The sequence below is a fragment of the Colletotrichum abscissum genome (assembly GCF_030869225.1).
Source record: "Colletotrichum abscissum strain IMI 504890 chromosome Unknown Scaffold_14.1, whole genome shotgun sequence".
Taxonomy (NCBI): Eukaryota; Fungi; Ascomycota; class Sordariomycetes; order Glomerellales; family Glomerellaceae; genus Colletotrichum; species Colletotrichum abscissum.
The window spans coordinates 224,495-242,518 of NW_026850032.1; the positions used below are offsets into that span (position 1 = coordinate 224,495).

The 18,024-nt window shown below is 54.5% G+C and overlaps 6 protein-coding genes across 6 annotated transcripts; 2 read left to right on the forward strand and 4 right to left on the reverse strand.

The window, feature by feature from the left end:
• Nucleotides 1-713: 713 nt before the first annotated feature.
• CABS01_06661 (uncharacterized protein) lies at nt 714-1,952 on the forward strand (the record flags this gene model as incomplete). Its single annotated transcript, XM_060540026.1, has 1 exon — nt 714-1,952. The coding sequence occupies one exon, from the start codon at nt 714-716 to the stop codon at nt 1,950-1,952; it is 1,239 nt and encodes a 412-aa protein (XP_060403710.1).
• A 1,178-nt stretch (nt 1,953-3,130) lies between these two features.
• On the reverse strand, nt 3,131-4,917 carry CABS01_06662 (major facilitator superfamily transporter; the record flags this gene model as incomplete). Its single annotated transcript, XM_060540027.1, has 2 exons — nt 3,131-3,795; nt 3,879-4,917. The coding sequence occupies 2 exons, from the start codon at nt 4,915-4,917 to the stop codon at nt 3,131-3,133; spliced, it is 1,704 nt and encodes a 567-aa protein (XP_060403711.1).
• Nucleotides 4,918-8,762: 3,845 nt separating this feature from the next.
• Nucleotides 8,763-9,766, reverse strand: CABS01_06663 (uncharacterized protein; the record flags this gene model as incomplete). Its single annotated transcript, XM_060540028.1, has 2 exons — nt 8,763-8,789; nt 8,942-9,766. The coding sequence occupies 2 exons, from the start codon at nt 9,764-9,766 to the stop codon at nt 8,763-8,765; spliced, it is 852 nt and encodes a 283-aa protein (XP_060403712.1).
• Nucleotides 9,767-11,573: 1,807 nt separating this feature from the next.
• On the forward strand, nt 11,574-13,565 carry CABS01_06664 (uncharacterized protein; the record flags this gene model as incomplete). The annotated part of the gene is made up of 1 exon (XM_060540029.1): nt 11,574-13,565. The coding sequence occupies one exon, from the start codon at nt 11,574-11,576 to the stop codon at nt 13,563-13,565; it is 1,992 nt and encodes a 663-aa protein (XP_060403713.1).
• Nucleotides 13,566-14,056: 491 nt separating this feature from the next.
• Nucleotides 14,057-14,782, reverse strand: CABS01_06665 (uncharacterized protein; the record flags this gene model as incomplete). The annotated part of the gene is made up of 1 exon (XM_060540030.1): nt 14,057-14,782. The coding sequence occupies one exon, from the start codon at nt 14,780-14,782 to the stop codon at nt 14,057-14,059; it is 726 nt and encodes a 241-aa protein (XP_060403714.1).
• Nucleotides 14,783-15,569: 787 nt separating this feature from the next.
• CABS01_06666 (uncharacterized protein) lies at nt 15,570-17,018 on the reverse strand (the record flags this gene model as incomplete). The annotated part of the gene is made up of 2 exons (XM_060540031.1): nt 15,570-16,106; nt 16,170-17,018. The coding sequence occupies 2 exons, from the start codon at nt 17,016-17,018 to the stop codon at nt 15,570-15,572; spliced, it is 1,386 nt and encodes a 461-aa protein (XP_060403715.1).
• Between the last annotated feature and the right edge of the window lie 1,006 nt (nt 17,019-18,024).

Sequence of the window (18,024 nt, forward strand, 5' to 3'; positions counted from 1 at the left end):
GATGCCGAGGTACCAGCGGTTACCGGTACGGAGTACGGGTACGGCCCCTGCCATGTAGCTTGGCTAACACTGCCTGTGCTGTATTAATATTTAAAGTATCTGTACCTCAGTTCGGCTCATTCCCATCCCCGAGGCCGTAGACATCCATCATCCATGTAAGTGGCACTCTGAAGGCATCTATTTGATGGCATTTGCAACCGAGAATTCTGGCAAAATGAGAAGAAAAAAGCAAATCCAACAGAATCGACCGTGTTGGCGTGTCCATTCCATGTCTTGGAGGCAACCGACTCGGGGGGGGACACAAGTTCGACAATGGTTAACACCATCAGCCACACGTTTGAGATGCTGCAGTCTCGCCATCTGAGATGAATTGAGTTTTCCCCTGTTGCCCATCGTGCGAGTAATTGTTCCTCGTGTCGTGTTTGTGTTTGTGTTTGTGTGTGAGTGTCACCCGCCTGTCATCCATTCGCTCCCGTGTCTCTCGTCATCAGAATTCAGCTCTGTTCTGGAGGGACCTGTGACGGACTGGATGACCCAATTCTACCCCGCAATCTCCAATCTTCCAGGCACGCCGCACCGCCAGGTTCTCGTGCCCCGCAGCCCTTCGTCTGCCACACCTCGCCCGACCAACACTCACCGAGTCCACTCCCGTCACCAACACCCACACACCCGCCGCCGCCGCCGGACCGGAGCCGGCCCCAAGACACCCCTGCATGCCGAAAGTCATCATCTTCGCCGGCGCCCCCGAGGCCGACTGGTCATCCCCGGATTCCCTCCTCCTCTCCGGCCCACCCGCTATACCCATCTCCACTCCAACTTCAACGTCAACCTCATCGTCAACCTCAACACCGGCAACTCAAAACGCAAATACAACCACGATAGCCCTCCCATGCTGGCGATCCCTCCCCTTATACCACAAGCCCCTAACAACAGGCTACTCCCAACCCCACGGCCTGCCCTCAAACTTCCTCCCCCCAGCACACTTCTTCTCCCTCTCCTGGGACGCCCACCAAGAAACCGCCAACAACGACACCACAACCACAACGGACTCCCAAGACCCCCTCTCCCAGCAATTCTACAACCACTCCCTAGCCCTCCACCACGACCTCGCATCCTCCCAGCTCCCGCCCCCTCCGTCCTCATCACAACCTCCACCCCAGCAAAACCCGTCCAGACACAGAGACAACACCTCCTTCAACACAACAGCGACAGACTCCTTCATATCCGAAACAACAGACTCCTTCCAAGACACCACAGCAGACCTCTCCACCTCAACCCCGCGTCCTCCCCTTTTGACCTCAACCCACCACCTCTCCGATCTAGAAGACATCCCCCCGGCCCCCTCCCTCCTCCGCCTCGCCCCGCAGACCGTCACCGTGAACCTCATCGCGGGCGTGATCTCCGTCTCCACCCCGCGAAGCGTGACCACCCGCTGGGGCACCGAGTTATCCCTCGTCGAAGTGCTCTTAGGGGACGACACGCGCGCCGGGTTCGGCGTGACGTTTTGGTTGCCTGCTATGCCGCCGCCTCCCCCAGCAGCTGCAAAGAACGCCGGTAAGCCCGCAACAGCGGATCCGACGTCGCCGGCGAATCTCCGGAGACAAGACGTCGTGTTACTGCAGAATGTGGCGCTGCATGTGTTTAGAGGAAAGGTATATGGGCAGAGCCTGCGGAAGGGGTTGACTAGGACGACGGTGCTTTATAGACGGAAGTTGGGGGAGGGTGATGAGGGCGGGTATTATCGTCCGAGGGACCTGGAGAGGTCTCTCGCTGCAGGAGGAGGGGATGGGGATGGGGAACCGAGCACGGTACACCCGCAGCTTGTCAAGACGAGGAGAGTGTGGGAGTGGGTGATGAGGTTTGTCGGCGGCGGCGGCGGCGGCGAGGAGAAGACGACGGCGAGGGGGGTTGTGAAGAGGGGGTGGGATGCGTTGCCTGATGATACCCAGTGAAGTGTAAGAACCACTTCGCGCTCGGAAAAGGGGAAGGGAAGAATTGTTGTATTGATAGATGCTCGGAAGGCATGATTTATTCTGGTTTATACGCTGGCGTTCAGTCGAGTACACGACTCAAAATAGAAAGCCCATCGTACAAACAACCTTGATACCTCGTAGCTGGCAGCATGATTGACATGTTCAGGTGAGAGTATCGTACCGTACTTGGGATCTTCTCCTAACCCATCATAACCGGGGGCAAAGTAGTACTTATTCAACCTTTGGTATCCGCGCCACCGCCGCCAAACCCCTGTTGTCTGGTAGCCTGCATAATAGGATTATGCATCGCCTCACGCTTTAATTCTGCGTTGCGGTCGTCTCTCTCCTGAAACTGCTTTGACGAGCTTGAAGAATGGATTCACTTCCTCCTCAACGTCCGATTCATCACCAGTGTCCGCCTGACGCCGCACACCCCATCCTCCACCTCGCAGGCCCTCCCCGCCCACACCACCAGTCAAGGCTGTTATCCGGCTATTCTATTACCTCGAGTATTCTGGTGAGAATATCCCCCGTCATAATGAGAGAGCTACATAGCACCGTATGAGAGCACAACTTTCACTTAGAGAGTGATCTTTACCACTCCCAACACCGCTACCCGTCGCCTCCTACATCAAGTGCATGTGGGCATTCGCATCACGGACCGCAAATATAGCAGGCAGATCAAGCGCGCCGGACTTGGTCTCGAGCCGCATGACCATACCGGTAAGATCCGTAAGTATGACCTCTAGAACAACCGTCCTATCGTTAACATCGATTATATTAACGAGAACAAGTACGTAGACGAGACCGATTCGGAAAAGATCAACGTCTATATCTCTCGATGGGAACTCAAGTCCTATCTCAAGTCATACAACCGCATCTGGCAGCGCACCATCTTTGATGAGGCCCAGATAGCCAAAAAGCCATCAATGATACCGTTTTTCAGGACCCGCATGTCTAGTACGGGCCTCGCCCACTCTTGGTTTTGTCATATGAAAGCGTAGTAGAGCATATCAATTACGTCTAGAAGTTTACGTTCATACACAATAACAATCCGACATTACAATTTCTAGTCTAAGTAGAGCAGGGTTCTAAACCGGGTATCCTCTAAATCTCATGTAACCGTTTACTTCGTATCGTACAAGACGTTGAAACTCTCAGACAGCAACAGCAGCAGCACCACCTTTGCCCTCCTTCTTGACGCTCTTCCATTGCAAGCCCAGGCAGGCAACGAAAGCAGCGCAGGCGCAGGCAACAGTGACATAAAAGGTGTGCCTGAGTCCATCCATGTAGGCCTCAAGGACCACGTCAATGGCGTCAGCACGCCCCATCTGCGTCAAGATGTTGCGGACCTGGTCAGCGCCGGCGTTGATGAAGATCTGGGGGTTGATATCCGGAGCGTTCTTGGTGACTCCGTCAATGAGACCCGTCTGGAACAGTGTCTGGGCGACGGCGATCATGATGGCGCCGCCAAAGGACTGGAAGAACTGCACGCATGCGGTCGCGACGGGAACCTCTTCCTGGGGCAAGACCGTCTGGACGACGAGCACACCAATCTGGAAACCTGCGCCGATGCCGAGGCCCGCGAGCACCTGGTATCCGAACCACTCGCGCATGGGCGTGTCGAGGTCGAAGGTGGTGATCATGCCTGAGCCAACGGCGAAGAGGACCAGAGACGGCAGGATGATGGCGCTGTAGTAGCCAATGATGGAGATCAGGGCGCCACTGGCAATGGATGCGACGACGGTTGCGAGGAGAAGGGGCAGAATCTTGATGCCGGCCTGGACGGCACTGACGCCTTGGATTGCCTGGAAGTAGAGAGCTACAATTTGTTAGAATGCTGGTTCTCGAGTGTGATGACTCTGTGGAAGCGGAAGCAGAAGCAGGGGTAGGGAAGGCACTTACACAGATAGTAGAGGAGCGGGAAGAATGCAGCACCAAAGAAGCAGGCAAACAGCATGGCGCAAACGACGTTGCGGTTCTTGAATAGCTTGGGAGGCAGCGTTCCCTTGTCGCCCTGCCATAGCTGAATACCAATGAAGACGATAATCATGAGCGCGAATCCGACAAATAGTCCAATAATCTTGGAGCTATTCCAGGGGTACTCGGCGCCACCCCACTGGAGAGCGAGAATGAGGCAGACAATCGCAGGCAGGAAGATGGCCGTTCCGATGAGGTCGAGCTGCAGAATGCGCTTCATCAGAGACTCTCCACTGGGGTTGTTCTTTCGGCTGATGGTGAGGAGGAAGAAGATAAAGGCCATGGCGATACCGCCGATGGGGAGGTTGATGTAGAAACACCACCGCCAGGTCGCTTTCTCGGTAAAGACACCACCCAGAAGAGGCCCAGCAACGGACGCAACACCCCACATGCCCCCAATAAGACCGAATGCCAGGGGTCGCTTCTCGAGAGGCATGGTGTAGCTGAGGATGACGATGGATCCGGAGAACAGACCCGCAGTACCAATACCAGCAATGGCGCGACCAACGATGAAGGCGGTGGAGGTTGGCGCAAGAGCGCAGACGAGGGAGCCGATTTCGAAGATGGCGATGGCAGTAAGGTAGGCGTACTTGATGCTGAAGAGCTTATAGATTGTGCCGTACATTGGCTGTAGGGCCGTCGTCGTCAGGAGGTAGGAGGCGCCATACCAGCCGATATCCTTGACGCTGCCGTACTCTGCTGTGATTGTGCCGAGGGCCGGGGCGATGATGGTCTGGTCGAGGGCGACGAGGAAGACGGCGAGGCAGAGGGAGATGAGGATGAGGACGACTTTGAGGCCAGATGGGTAGTAGACGTCGTCGTCGCCGGTCGCGTGAGAGGGGTCCTGCTTCTCGTAGGTCTCGGGCATGTTGGGGTCATCGTGAACGTGGTGCTTCTCGGTAGAGATGGAGGGATCGGCTGAGGTGGTGTCACCGAGCTTCTCGTCGGGGTGTTTGGAGCCCATGGTGACAGTGTAGGTTGTGATGAAAACTTTTGTTGTCGTGGTTTTGCTCCAGGGGAGAATTAACTTGTACACTGGTTCAACCGGTGGTGTGTATGTTCTTCGTAGCGGTAGAGTAGAGAGGTAGGGAAGACGTCGATGTTATTCTTTTACAAACCTACGGGCGTGGGAAGAAGGAAAAGGAAGGAGGACCCTGGATGATACAGAAGAGGCAAGAGACGCATGTGAAAAGGTGTGCGGCAGGCAGGGCAGGTTTTATGTATCCATCAGACGAGGCGGGCTGATGCTCGCGCTTGCGAGGTAAGGTATGGTAAGGTCAGGTACACTAGTAAATCATCCTGAATGACATCTGAGATCGTGAAATTTCTCAGCTGCAGCATCCCATCGGGTAAGACTGCACCATCGCAGACCCCAACCCGATTTGAACACTCGTAAGCCCCAGGGATGGCCCAGCCAAACGCCCAAGCTCCCCCCTGGTCATTTGGTCAATGCCTACCAAGACAAGGTATCTTTTCTTTGTGCGCTCCATACTTTGGATACCCAGTTGTCATGTAAGGCAGGTAAGCAAAGGAGGTAAAACTTGGTGGGATACCTTAGCGTGAGCTTGTCTGCGTTTGAGTGGGTGGGATGGGGAGGAGAGAATTGGGGAAACGAGTCACTCGGCCTAGACATGCTGCAAACTGTGGTCATCGAAATTGGCAAAAAAGAAGAAAATGTCCGAAGGAGGAACGCCCTTCGTCACCATAGTTACGTGAGCCTCAATCGCGTGTGTGTGTGTGTGTGTGTGTCAGTGCCGGAGGAAGGGCGGAGGGATATCGGGCCAGGGGCAGGGGTCACTCCGAGCACAAAGTCCTGGTAGTAGGTACCTATCCTCCCTACCTTATTTTACGGTTTACGACGGCTGCAGCAGACTCCATGTGGCAGTGGATCAAGAGTGCTACGGTACTGCGTAGACCATGGTCCATGGATGATGGATCTAAGAGAATCTAAAGACCGGAAAATCCAGACGAATTCCAGGAATTCCAGCCCAGTCGGTCGGCCCATCTCGGTGGTCGGAGGGAAAACTTGTCCGACTTACGCGGGGTGGGTCACCCACTGTAACAAGCGCCCGTGATTGGTCAAGTTCTGCGCCGACGCCTTCGGCCCTCGCACTTTGATTTCATAATCCAAAAAGCCTCTTTTTGGATTTACGACGTCAAGACTCCAAGCGCGCATCCAGCAAACCGCTCAGACCTCTGCTCATCTCCCGTCTCCTTGGGGCGCTACTCCCTAGCGGGCGCCGACCAACACCGCAAACACCTGGCTGCGGCTGAACCCATTCTTGCAGACTTTACCTGTAGAGGCCCGTAGACCAAAGGCCCGTAGACGGCTCCGAGAGTCACGGCGATCCTTGCACTTGCAGGTGCTGTACACAAGTGCCAATGTTGACTCACACCGTGCGTTCGGCCGATTAATCGCTTGCGGCTCATAATCTGACCGACCGCCGCGTCTCTGGTCCTTTGATGATTCACGAAATGGGACTTTGGTCGGCCGTGGGACCGGACGGACGTGGGTTTCCTTCCTTCGTGGAACCGGACTCGACCAGGGTAAGCCGTGAGGTAATAGATTGCTCCGGGACTCTGGTTTTCCCCTTGGTGTGTAAGTTGTATTACATAACGCCTTCAACGCCGTTGCAGGTTGAGGTCAGGGACGGGACACGGCGACGGGAGTGGCCGTTACGACGGCCGGCCCCCACATGCCGGAAGAGGTTATTCGGAAATCCCGGACCCGACAAACTGTCAAGCACTCACTGGTATTTTATCTCTTATGTCTTGACTAGATCAATCTACCGGCGTCAACGTCGCTTTCTAGTTCAGGGTCGTCCTAGGGCGAGGACGCTTTATGACAGCGTACCCCTCGGTAGAAAAGAGTAGAGAGAGAAGAGGGAGTGTCTAAACTAGTTAAAGCCCTCCACCCCAACGATCTTTCAACTTATACGTATTTAAAGGTACTCATAGGCTCTGCCTAACTTCTTATCATTCTTATTATTCTTAAAGCTATCTTGTATTTCTAGTATTTGTTTTTAATTCCTACCTTTGCTAGCTGCTCGGGCGATTCTTAAGATCGTTTATATAGTATTATACATAGCATCGGTAGATACTATTACTATCTTAATAGGCTATCTCTTAAATTTTCTTCCACCTCTTTAACTTTCCCTCTTATAAAGTTCATAACTACGGATCAGCATTTCTAGTATATTCCTTATTGAATACGCTTGGGATAACGTCGAGTAGTTATGATGACTATAGTGGTACTAAGGAACTAGAAGACCCATAAGGGCTGGTGTTAAACTGCTTTTCACCTTATAGCGTTGGTCATGAGTTATACTCTGACCGGAGCCGTTCTGCTCTGCCAGCTGGACCTCTGCCGGTGCAATTCCCACGACCGCCTCTAGAAGAGGCAAATGATTGCAACCGCGGTGCCGATGGGTTTCTTAGTGATCTTAATAACCATGCAAGCCGGGTGCTGGATGGTTTGGGGGAGATGAAGGTGCATGTTGGTGGTATACTGGAAGGCATGGCAGGTAAGGAAGAATTCTAGGTGGTCGAGGCTCTTCCAGCGCGAAAATTGAGATATGCCTGGGAGGCGCTATGGTCTATCTGCCTTGACCATTAAGGGGAAGGTGGTCTCAAGAGAGAAAGAGTCCGTGAAGGGCGAAAGATCACAGCGACGCATGTAAACTTCTGAGGTAGATATAGGTAGCAACGATAGGAGGCGCAGAATTAAAGTCTGACCTCCTAATGAGTGTGGCTCAACATGGCAAGTGTATGGCCCACGGTGGAGGACTTTCCCTCAGAGCCTTAACGTGACTTCCCCCCTGAACCATCCAGGTTTCCACCGGGTCCGAATACACAACCTGAATAACCACACAACAAGCCTTCATATACCCCTCTGCTGCCATTCCTGTCACCAGCCAGCAGGCGCCCGTCTAGGTCGACGGGTCAGGTCAAACTGGCTGGGTGGTGGAGTGGTTTATGGTCAACAATCAATTCGCCAACCAGCCTACTCGACGACAGGCTCAGCGCATACCCGAGTTCGAATCCCAGCTTGAGCACCAGATATTTCCCAGCATGAGCACCAAGAGATGTAGCCCCCAGTCCAGCACCGGGGGGGTGAACTCTTTTGTCAGTCTGAATGACTTTTTGATATTAGCCGTGCTAGCATCAGTATGACCTCCGCAAGCGTTACTGATTCAAGATTTCATCCGTAGCAGTCACTAATACATCACAAAGACTCGTGTTAGACGGATAAAAGCAAATCCCAACTGCGCGTGCTATTACTTAAAGAAACAGAGTTACGTCGCCATAATTCTGATATGTATGCAATTTCAGCTTCGAGATGCAACGTCCCTACCGCACACTTTGCTTTCTTTGGCGGGCATGTGTCTGGAGGATATTGAAAGCCCTACTCATAAACAGTATCAATGAGAAGTCCGAGGATTATATCGAAGCTTCTCTTGCGTGGTTTCATCCTCCCACCACCCTTCTCTGGTGATCATAACGAGAAGCCACGATCAGTCTCTCCCCGCCTATGCCTTTATCTCGCTCTCGCCAGGTCCTACCCAAGTATATGTTGAGCCGAACCCTTCCCACCAGTGCAATCGAATCATGTCCTCCCTTGAACAGGCCCTGTATTTAAAATGCGATGCCCACTTCACATCGTTCATATCCTCTCCCTTTCCGAGGTTTTTATATGAGATGAGTCGAACGATTCGGTTCCCATCCACATCTCTCCATTCATACGTATAGTTGGTGTAACAAAAGGCACAGGCACGCATACGCCTATTGTCCATTGAATGCTGGGGCTCCTCATCCGGATGCCAGATATTTCGTATCCTTTTCAGATCATCAGATTCCCATTCTCGTCTGTATCTCGCAAGGTCGACAGGGTCGGTATAATACTGCATATTATGCTGAAATATGAAAGGATACCTCGCTGCCCAGTACATATGCCCGCAACATTTGATGAGGTTGTTCCGTTCTAGTACTTGATAAAGGTAAGGGACGTCATTTCTGGTCGCGGAAAGGTCTGTGACGGTCTTTACGAGCAATTCGCCTTGTGTCGAGATACGGCCCGTCATGATTTGTTTAACCGTTGCCTTAACGCTCTCGTGGCAATATGCAACAGAATCGACTAGATAAAGTTGATCAGGACCACACAGATTCACTTTAGAACGCTTATCAGCATGGAAGTGCTTGAGGACGTTGAAGTGAAGGGTGCGGTGGAGATAGGGTGAAACTAGTCTCTGATGCGGGTTTGCGGGTTCCTGAAGACAGGGACGATTATAGCCGCTGCCCTTGGCGCCGGTGCTGCTGTGATAGGCGGTGGATATCGACAAGTAAGGGTGGTGGAAGATCTGACAGGGCCTGCAGAGGACGTTGCCGTTTTTGTGCTCATCGGCGTCTCTCTCCAGCAACGTCAGCAGCTCGAGTTTCTTTTGAGACGGTAGACTCAGTAGAAAGTTGTTCTCTCCGAAAATGGTCCACATTCTGAAGCTCGTCAGAGATAGGACTGCGCGGTCGACCATGGTTAGATAAGCGGAGATGGCGAGGAGCAACTCGGTAGGCATGATTTGATCGAGGCCTGGCCCTTGGTATAATGCGTCTTTTCTCATTCTACCAAAAAGTAGAGCGAACCACGCCCAGGCTGATTGTGGAGGTGTTTCTTGACATGTTTTGGCGATGCTCTGTTCATCGGATGGGTATACGGGCACCTGGAACTCGGCATGGACCTCTTCAGGAGGAAGACGATTTCGTCGCAAGCTTTGCTGATGACGACGACTGTTGGCGAGAATCATACCTGCCGCGGCCATGTTGTAAAATATGTCGAGTGGTTGCTGTTGCGTGTGTCCGAGAAGACTTTGCTGCTCGCCTTTTGTCACCTTGTACATGTACATATATATACCTGTAGAAAGAGTAAGGCTCACGCCAGCCAACATTCAAATCAGCCTTATCACCATCAATACCATGGGATGGTTTGGGTCGAAGAACCTTCTTTTGATGGCCAAGTCTTCAAGGTCGGTAAGGTGTTGTGAATTTACCTTAGGTAGGTGGGAGGGTTAGGTGGCGGCGCAGTAGGTGTATCATAACGGAGCCCGAGATCTGCCCGAAGCGCACGGCAGACGAATACACTTGTGGATTTCTCTATCATACAGATCGCAAGATAGCTTCTCAAGTGACAGAAATCGTGCTAACCTGCCGGCTGAGTACATTGGGGGCATGAACGAGGAATGACAGCCATGACCACAGTGATGGTTAATCCTGCGACGGGCTATTGACTCAACATCGCGAATGCTATGGAGATAGCTTCGCCAGATGATTAGCCTCAAGTGGGTGATGGAACGATCCGCCGGTCAGCGCATAAGTGATACACAGAGTATACTTAATGACCAGCTAGGATTAGCAGTGGAAGTGATAGCAGTAGTCATAGGAGATAGAGGTAGAGGCAGAAGGGGCTGAGCGGCTGATTATTCCGCGTGTAATCTGCCACCTTTCTGACAAGTTGCACGATGAGTGAAGAGCTCCATTCACGTCGTCGAAGTCAGACGTCAATAAAAAGGTTGTTATGGTTCTCTCCCTTGAAACATGGCCCTGAATTCCACCTTGGCCGGAGGCACCGAAGTGCGATCAGATACAATCAGCTCATCACCCATCAAACACTCAACGATCAGAAAGCCAACGGAACCTAAGGCTGACAGAAGTGAGCAGTGGCCAAAGGCCTCTGCTATTTTAAGCTTTCGTCTCCCACGACGTTTCGGTTCGGGGCTAGTGTGGGGAAGTGCAGGCGGGAGCCAGAGAACACCTAGCTGAGTGAGTAAGTGAGTGAGTGAGTGAGTGACGGGAATGTGAGTGAATGAGAATGGGAATGAAAATGGAAATGGAAATGCCGTTGTGGATCGACGAAACAAATGGGCAGTGCTTAGGTACTTTGAAACTGCAAAGTACCCGCAGCAGCAAATTTGGGTGCGTTGATACCTCTGATTTCCCCGCAAGGGGAAGCCTGCCAATGAGCCTCAGACGGCTCAACACGGTTCGCTGTTCATGGCGCCTACTGCGTCTTCACTTTCCAACCCTGGCAAGCCTGGCCGCATCCAACCGGAAAGGTTATCCTACAGCACCTTGAGGTAAGGTACATTGCTAAATATGTAGTCAGAGTATGTACAGTAGGTACTCAGACCTCTCCAACGTCTGTCTGCCCGCCTGCCAACTGCACTGCCCGCCTACCCGCTGCGCTCGCTCGTCAACCAAACTCCAATTCAACCTCGACCCATCTACAACAACCTTGAGAGGTGGCTGCTTGAGCTATCACTATTTCACCAGCCTCCTTTCCGTCGACATCAAACGTAAGGTACAAAGAGCGCTTCAAATGGTCTTGCGACATTCAACAATGCCATTTGCAACCCCGCATGTTACAACCAATATCTCAATGACATCGCCAAAGCCTTAATCGCGATCCCCGCCAGAACCAGCCCCCAAACGACGACTAGACCCAAACCACCTGGTCCACTACCCACTTAACGTTGCCGAACATCAAGCGTCACTTACAATAAATCCCAGATCGCTCCGTGAATCTGGCTCTCGCGACTACCTCGACAGTTTTGAACCTCACTGCCTCCCGCCATGGACAGAACCATGGATCTAAGGGACATGGACTTTGAGTCTGCCATCGTGGACGACGATAAGGACGCCGACGTCCCCGTAAACGCCCTCAATACTCCACAACGCCTGGGCCGCTCGCCCTTGTCCAAGACGCGCTCCATGTCTGATGGAGGAGGAACTCCTTCCAAGCTCACTCCTTCACCGCACATTGCGGATGGTCGCCAGGCATCCAAGGACGATAACCACATCAGAGACACGGCCACCACACCCGTAACCCCTCACCGAACCGAATTCCCCCTCCGCGGTCTCTCGCTGCAGATGCCCGCGAACCGCGACCCTGCCTCCCCTGCAGCCAACTCGTCCACCGCATTTACGAAGCCCGCGCCGCTATCACCGAAGCTCGACCACTCGCAGATCTATGCGAGTCCGACAAATATTCTCCCTCGTCGCTCCCGCGGCCTCGACTTCTCACGCGCTGCCACCAGCCTGCACCACTCAACACTCGCCGAGTCCTCACCCGACTCCTCGCCTACGATCGGAGGAAGGGGCATGAATATCCCGGGACGCAGGAGCAACGACTACGGACAGGCCGAGCAAACCACCAACTCGTTGTGGTCCATGATGGGCAACCACGAGCGCATGACGGTGTCGAGCTCCCTGGGCAGCGCGAATCAGATTGGGTCAGATTCTTCTTCCGACTCCGACGACGATGATCTCATGGATGAGGATATGGACGAGCCGTACATTGGTACACCGCAAGCCAACAAGACCGCCGCGCCCTTGGGCACACATCCCATGATGGCACCCTGGGGAGGCTCTCCGGCAATGAACAGTCTGATGAGCTTCCAGCATAGGCAGCGGCAAAGGAAACAGCCAAAAAAGAAACACAAACTGCCACTGGGTCTAGGATTCAGTCCTAGCACAAATGCCGGTGTCTCAAAGTCGCCGCCAAACAACGTGCCCAAAGACATGTCGGCACATTCACGTAGGGAGAGCATTAGCTGGCAGGCCAACCAGTTACATATCTCTGGGAGCGAGGAAGAGCGCGGTGATAATATCGACGGTCTACTCTCGACTCCCAGTCGTGATGGGCAGCGCCCTACAGTCATGCGACGGGTGGTTACGCAGCGTAGAAACCTGCTACCCAAGACGAAGAACTTTGCTCGTATCAGGGCGGCTTTATTCGAGGAAGGTGCGCCAGTCGAGACGGAAACCCAAAGAGAGGCCGAAGTCGTCCGTCAAGTGCGAGAGAGTGACGTCGATCTCGGAGCACCTCGTCAACAGACCGTTCCTCCCGCTACTACCCACTCGTCGCCCAACCTAGGGAACCAAGACCAATCCCTCGACGACATACCGGAAAGCATGATCACCGACTCGGCCCTCAATCTCTCGGGCAGCTTTAAGCAACAAGCCTTGAAGAATTCAAAGGGCACCAAGTTCTGGGATACCTTCTCCGAGTCTAGCAGTATCGGCGGTGCTCGCACAACGCCGCCCCCGCCTAACGGAGGACTCCCTCGCGGCTCATCGTCAGGAATGAGCGAAGACATTTGCATGGACTCCCCGTCACTCGGCCCTACGGCTGGTTTTGCCATGGCCGCAAGCAGCGGGGAGTCTCAAAAGGGAGATACTCCTCTTCTCGCTCAGGCTCCGCAACCGGCACCCAGCGCAGCGGAAATCACACGGCGGATCAACAGCAAGCGCAGGCGGGAGGACGACTACGATCCCGTCAGCCTCAAGCGCCGGGCAGTAAGCCCAGGCATGAGCGTGCACAACTCGCCCATCATGCAGAGCCCCATGCAACGCGACGTGGCGCCCTGGGGGTCGCGGCCCGGCAGCAACAGCGGCGATAGGGGCGGCAGTGGCGCGCCGAGCGAGTCGGGAAGCCTTGGAGGCGGCACGCCCGGTAGCGGCGCCAACGCCAACGGCCGGGTAGTGAACGGGAACAAAGGACGCGTTGGATTCCAGGGCATGGTTGATACCAACGACGGTCTGATGCGAATGAGCATCGAGTGATTTCTTGAGGCGTGTCTTTGGAAGGGTGGAATTGGCGCAGTCTGCATTTCTTGGGCGTTGGGATAGGACAGTTTGCGTGTGAACAAAATACCGGCGAGAAAGGGGGGGTATCAAGGCGAACGAATCTTGGGAGGTTATGGACAAGGAGCAAGGAGCAAATTAGTATATCCATAGAGGCCGAGCTCGGCACCACACACACACAAGCACTCACAATAGCACACAGGCTACTTGCAAATGGAATAGAAATCCTTAATGAGCAAGATATTGTACACGCCAGAGTGATTACGAAGATGAAGGGATAATTCTCGGCCGGTGGTATCTTCCCCGAAACGCCCGTGTACGCCTGTAATGCTTCCCAAAGCCCCCTTTCGTCCCCTTTTGATAAGTCGATGCGAAATCCATGCCACTCTGTCCCAGGTCCCATCTCTCTACTCGTACAGCTTCCCCGTGGTTCCCTATCCATGAGAGAAAGAGAATGCGATGACACCAGCTTATTCCACACCCACACCCTCCTCGGGAACCCGCAAACTCCCAAGCTTATCGTCCAACCACCGCGCCAGCTCCTCGGCATGCCGCCGCAACACCACGACGCCGGCGGTGTTCACGCTCCCGACGCTGGCGAGGGAGGTGGTCGTCTGGGCGCCGAGGCTGAGGATGCTATCTGCTTCCGAGGGGGACGCGGGGATCTGGAATGGCGTGCCTGTGCCCGCGCCGCCGTTTGCGCCTGCGTTCGCGTGGGAAGAGTGGTGCGAGTGAGAGTGTTGGTCGGTAGAGGAAGAAGCTTGCTGGGCTTCGATGGTCTCGGCGAGGGGACCGATGCAGACGAAGAGTAGCCCGCACTTTAGTCTCCGGATGACGACGACCCCGGCGGCGAGTTGGACTGTTATCGTGAGGGGTTTTCCTCCTGCTCCTCCCGCGTGGTATCCTCCATCTTCCGTGTTTGCTGCAGCAGCACCGGACGACGACGGCGGCGTGGAAGACGAGGAGGGGAGCGCGTCGGGGATGTCGGGCGTCGCGGAGGCGTGGAGGGCGAAGAGGGAGGATGCGACGGTGGACTGGGTGCGGAGGAGGGAGACGGGCTGCGGGGAGGCGTGGGCGAGGAGGCGGCCTGAGGGGGTCGCGAGGAGTGCCGTGTGGAGGTTTGCGTTTAGGTTTGAGGCGAGGAAGGAGGTTAGGCGTTTTGTTAGGAGGAGGGGCGTTGGTTGGTTCAGGGACATGTTTGTTTGTTTTCTGTTGTGGTTTTGGTTGTCGAGGGGGGAGATGGCTGTTGGTGAGGGTGATGAGGAGTTTGGGATGTTGAGGTGTGGTGAGGTTTGTAGATGTCGCGGTTCCGGTGTTCGGGAGGAGAGGTGTATGGTTCAATGCGGGTTTCTTCGTTTGGATTCCGGTTTGGTGAATGCGTGTTGTGTATCGTCACGACTGCTGAACGTGATCGACGTCGAACCTTCGAAGCCAGGGCAAGATGCGTCTGGAAGGATGAGGGATTGGCGATGGTCGGGTGGTGGTTGAGACTCGGGCAAAGATAGAGGTCCACACGACTGCCAGGTTGTGGTGGTGGACAACCTGGAAGCTGGCGGGCAGGCTGTGGCACTCGGAGCTTCCATTCGAGGTCGCGCGCCGAGTAAAATTTGGGCAGCACCTGGCGGAAGGTGGGGCTTCCTGTCAAACGTCTGAAGGGCACGTACCTACCATAGGTAAGCACGTAAGGTACCTTGGTCTGTCACGCAGGGAATTTGTTCTGTTAGTGCTCGGAATCTACTGCAGCTAAGGTACTAAGACAGCTCAACGTGCTTGTGTCGTGTGACTTCATGGATACATTGGATGAACTACGAGAGACAAGTGCGAACTGCCTTGGTCAACTAGCTTGAGAAGCTTTTACTCATTCATGTGCTACGACCATGACATACCTAGCTCATAGAAGCACACTTTCGAGGCCAGTCGGTGAGGTCCCTCTTCCCGATATGCTTGACAACAACATCAAACACCTCCAAGACACTGCTACCACTAGTCTTTAACTTCACCGGACATCTTATTCAACACCATGAACCGGTACCCAAGATCATCCAGCACGTCCACATACTCCCTCCCCTCCTCCGTCTCGCACCTCCACTCCTTATACAACCTCTCCATCTCCTCCGCCAACCCCCTCGTCTGCACAGCCGGCGTCTCGAGGTCATACTCCAACAACGTCCGCACCGCAACCTTCAAGTACCGCGAGTACCCGGACCGGTGCAGCACCTCGTCAAGATGAACATCCGCAGCGGCCCCACCACACGCCGGACCGGGCCCCGCCCGTGCATTCGGCGCCGACCCGGACGGCACGACGCACTGACACCCCGGGAAGTTCTCGTGCAAGCACCCGCGGCTGCCCTTGTGCGTCTCGTCGTCGTAGATGCAGAGCATCTTTGCGCACCGCCGAACGTGGATGCACTGGCACGTCTGGCACCCGTCGAGGCTGGGAAGGGGCCGGCCGGTCATCATGCGGAAGAGGACGGCGCCGAGGGCCCAGTGTTCGTCGCTGAGCGTGTAGAGGCGTTTGCTCTGTGGGCGTGATGTTAGTCGAGCTGCTGTGTGTCTGTACGAAGTTGCTCCGGGATAACTCACCTTCCTTCCCGTATCCTTATACTCCTTCCACTGCTCAATCATCTCCGTAAGACGCATATGCCCCGTCTTGGGCGCAACAGGAAACCCAACGCTATGCGGAAGCGGCTCCTCCCTCTCCAGCGCCCCCTCCCGCCGCGCCGGAACCCCCGACACGAAAGCCCGGCCAAACTTGCCCAGCTTGCACACGCCGTACGTCTCTTTGCCCCGCGAATGCTGAAAAAAGATGGACTGCGCATCAATACCGCGGTGCAGGATGGGCATCCACTCCGTATCAGTCGCCGCCCACGACTTCTCGCCGGTCACCCAGTCCACCTCCTGCCGATACCCATCATGCAGCCAAACAAGCGTACGCACCACAGAAGTAAGGACGTGCCAGCAGAGCGACTCGGGCAGGAAGCACCCCGGCTCATGCTCCGCGTGCCGGTGGTCCGCAAAGAGGATCTCGAGCGTGCCGGCGTCGCAGATATCCCAGACCAAATAGTCCTCCGTGGCCTGCTTCTCCGCGCGCGGGTCTAGGGGCTGCTGGCGGAGGTACCCCGCGAGGGAGATGATGTTCTCGTGGTTGAGGATGTGGGAGACGTTGCGGCCCATGTTGTGCGTGTAGAGGAGGTCCATGAGGCCCTTGACCTGGCGCTGCTTCTTGGTCGTGAAGCTCATCGAGTACTTGCCGGCGTCGTAGTACTCGTCAAAGTCGTCCACTTTGCGCGCGATGAACTCTTCGCCGTCGGCGTAGCCCGCGTGCTGGGCATTGCGCCGGGTGATCCAGATGTTCTTCTCGACTCTCTTGATGAGCTGGAATGGCGGCTGCGGGTGGTCTGGGTCCGCCTTTTCGGCTGTTGATGTTGACATGTTGGACCTTTTGGGGGGTATCAAATTGGGACCTGTCACTCGATGGGCTTGTAGACGTTGGGGTCATGGCGAACTCTTGAGATTTCTGAAAAAAAGGTGATGCTGTCTTCTTTGTAGGTCCTCCTAGCACAGCATCGTCGTTTGCTCACCAGGCAGCGTCAACTAGAAGGGACCATGGTCACGGTCGAAACAAAGGATAGCCCTATGGCTATTGTAGTCTTTGACTCAACGGTTGCCGCCTTGGCATTCCGGAAAGGGTCATAGAGTACGCCACTTGACAGGCAATTGTGATGAGCGTTGATGTTTAAGACATCCTTAGAACCAGCCTCACAACAGTGTAAGTTGCCCGAAAATTGAAAACTCATTTCCAGCACAAGAGCAATGCTCAACAGACAAATAACACGAAATATTCATAACAAATGCCCTGCATCCCGTCGGTCGAAACGTCTGTACAGTCGTTCGCTAAGGCAAACGAAGCAGCAGGCTTGGCCAAACGGGAGGAGGCATATGCGAGGAAACAGTTTTAGTCGTTCGCGCCGAAGCCGCATGCTCTGGTGACACAGAGCGTTTACCCATATCTACAGCCATGGAATTCCTGGCGTAGGCTGGTCGCACGACTTCTGAACCCACCGTCATTTCTTTGTCGGCCTGTCGCATTCAAATTAGAATGGCGATAAAGATAGCCGAATGGCCGGGGTAATCCACGTGCATCCAGCACCTACCAGCGTCCACCCCGCCGAGCAAATTGGTCGTGGAGAAGCGAAATGCTGCGTCTTCCGAATGTGGGAGGCGATCAAATTTGACTGAGCCCTTTTTTGGGTCGTGTTGGCCAAGACCTGCCGTCTGATCCGGGAGCGTTTGTCGACGCATCCCTTGGAGTTGTTTCCGGAGGCTGGTGCAGCGGTGTTGGGCGGTCTGTAGGTCCATTGGTCCCTTGCGATATTCAGGCTATGCTTTGGGAGGGAGCTGTAAGGAGGCACTCGTCGCAGTGTGGCACTGTACGAAT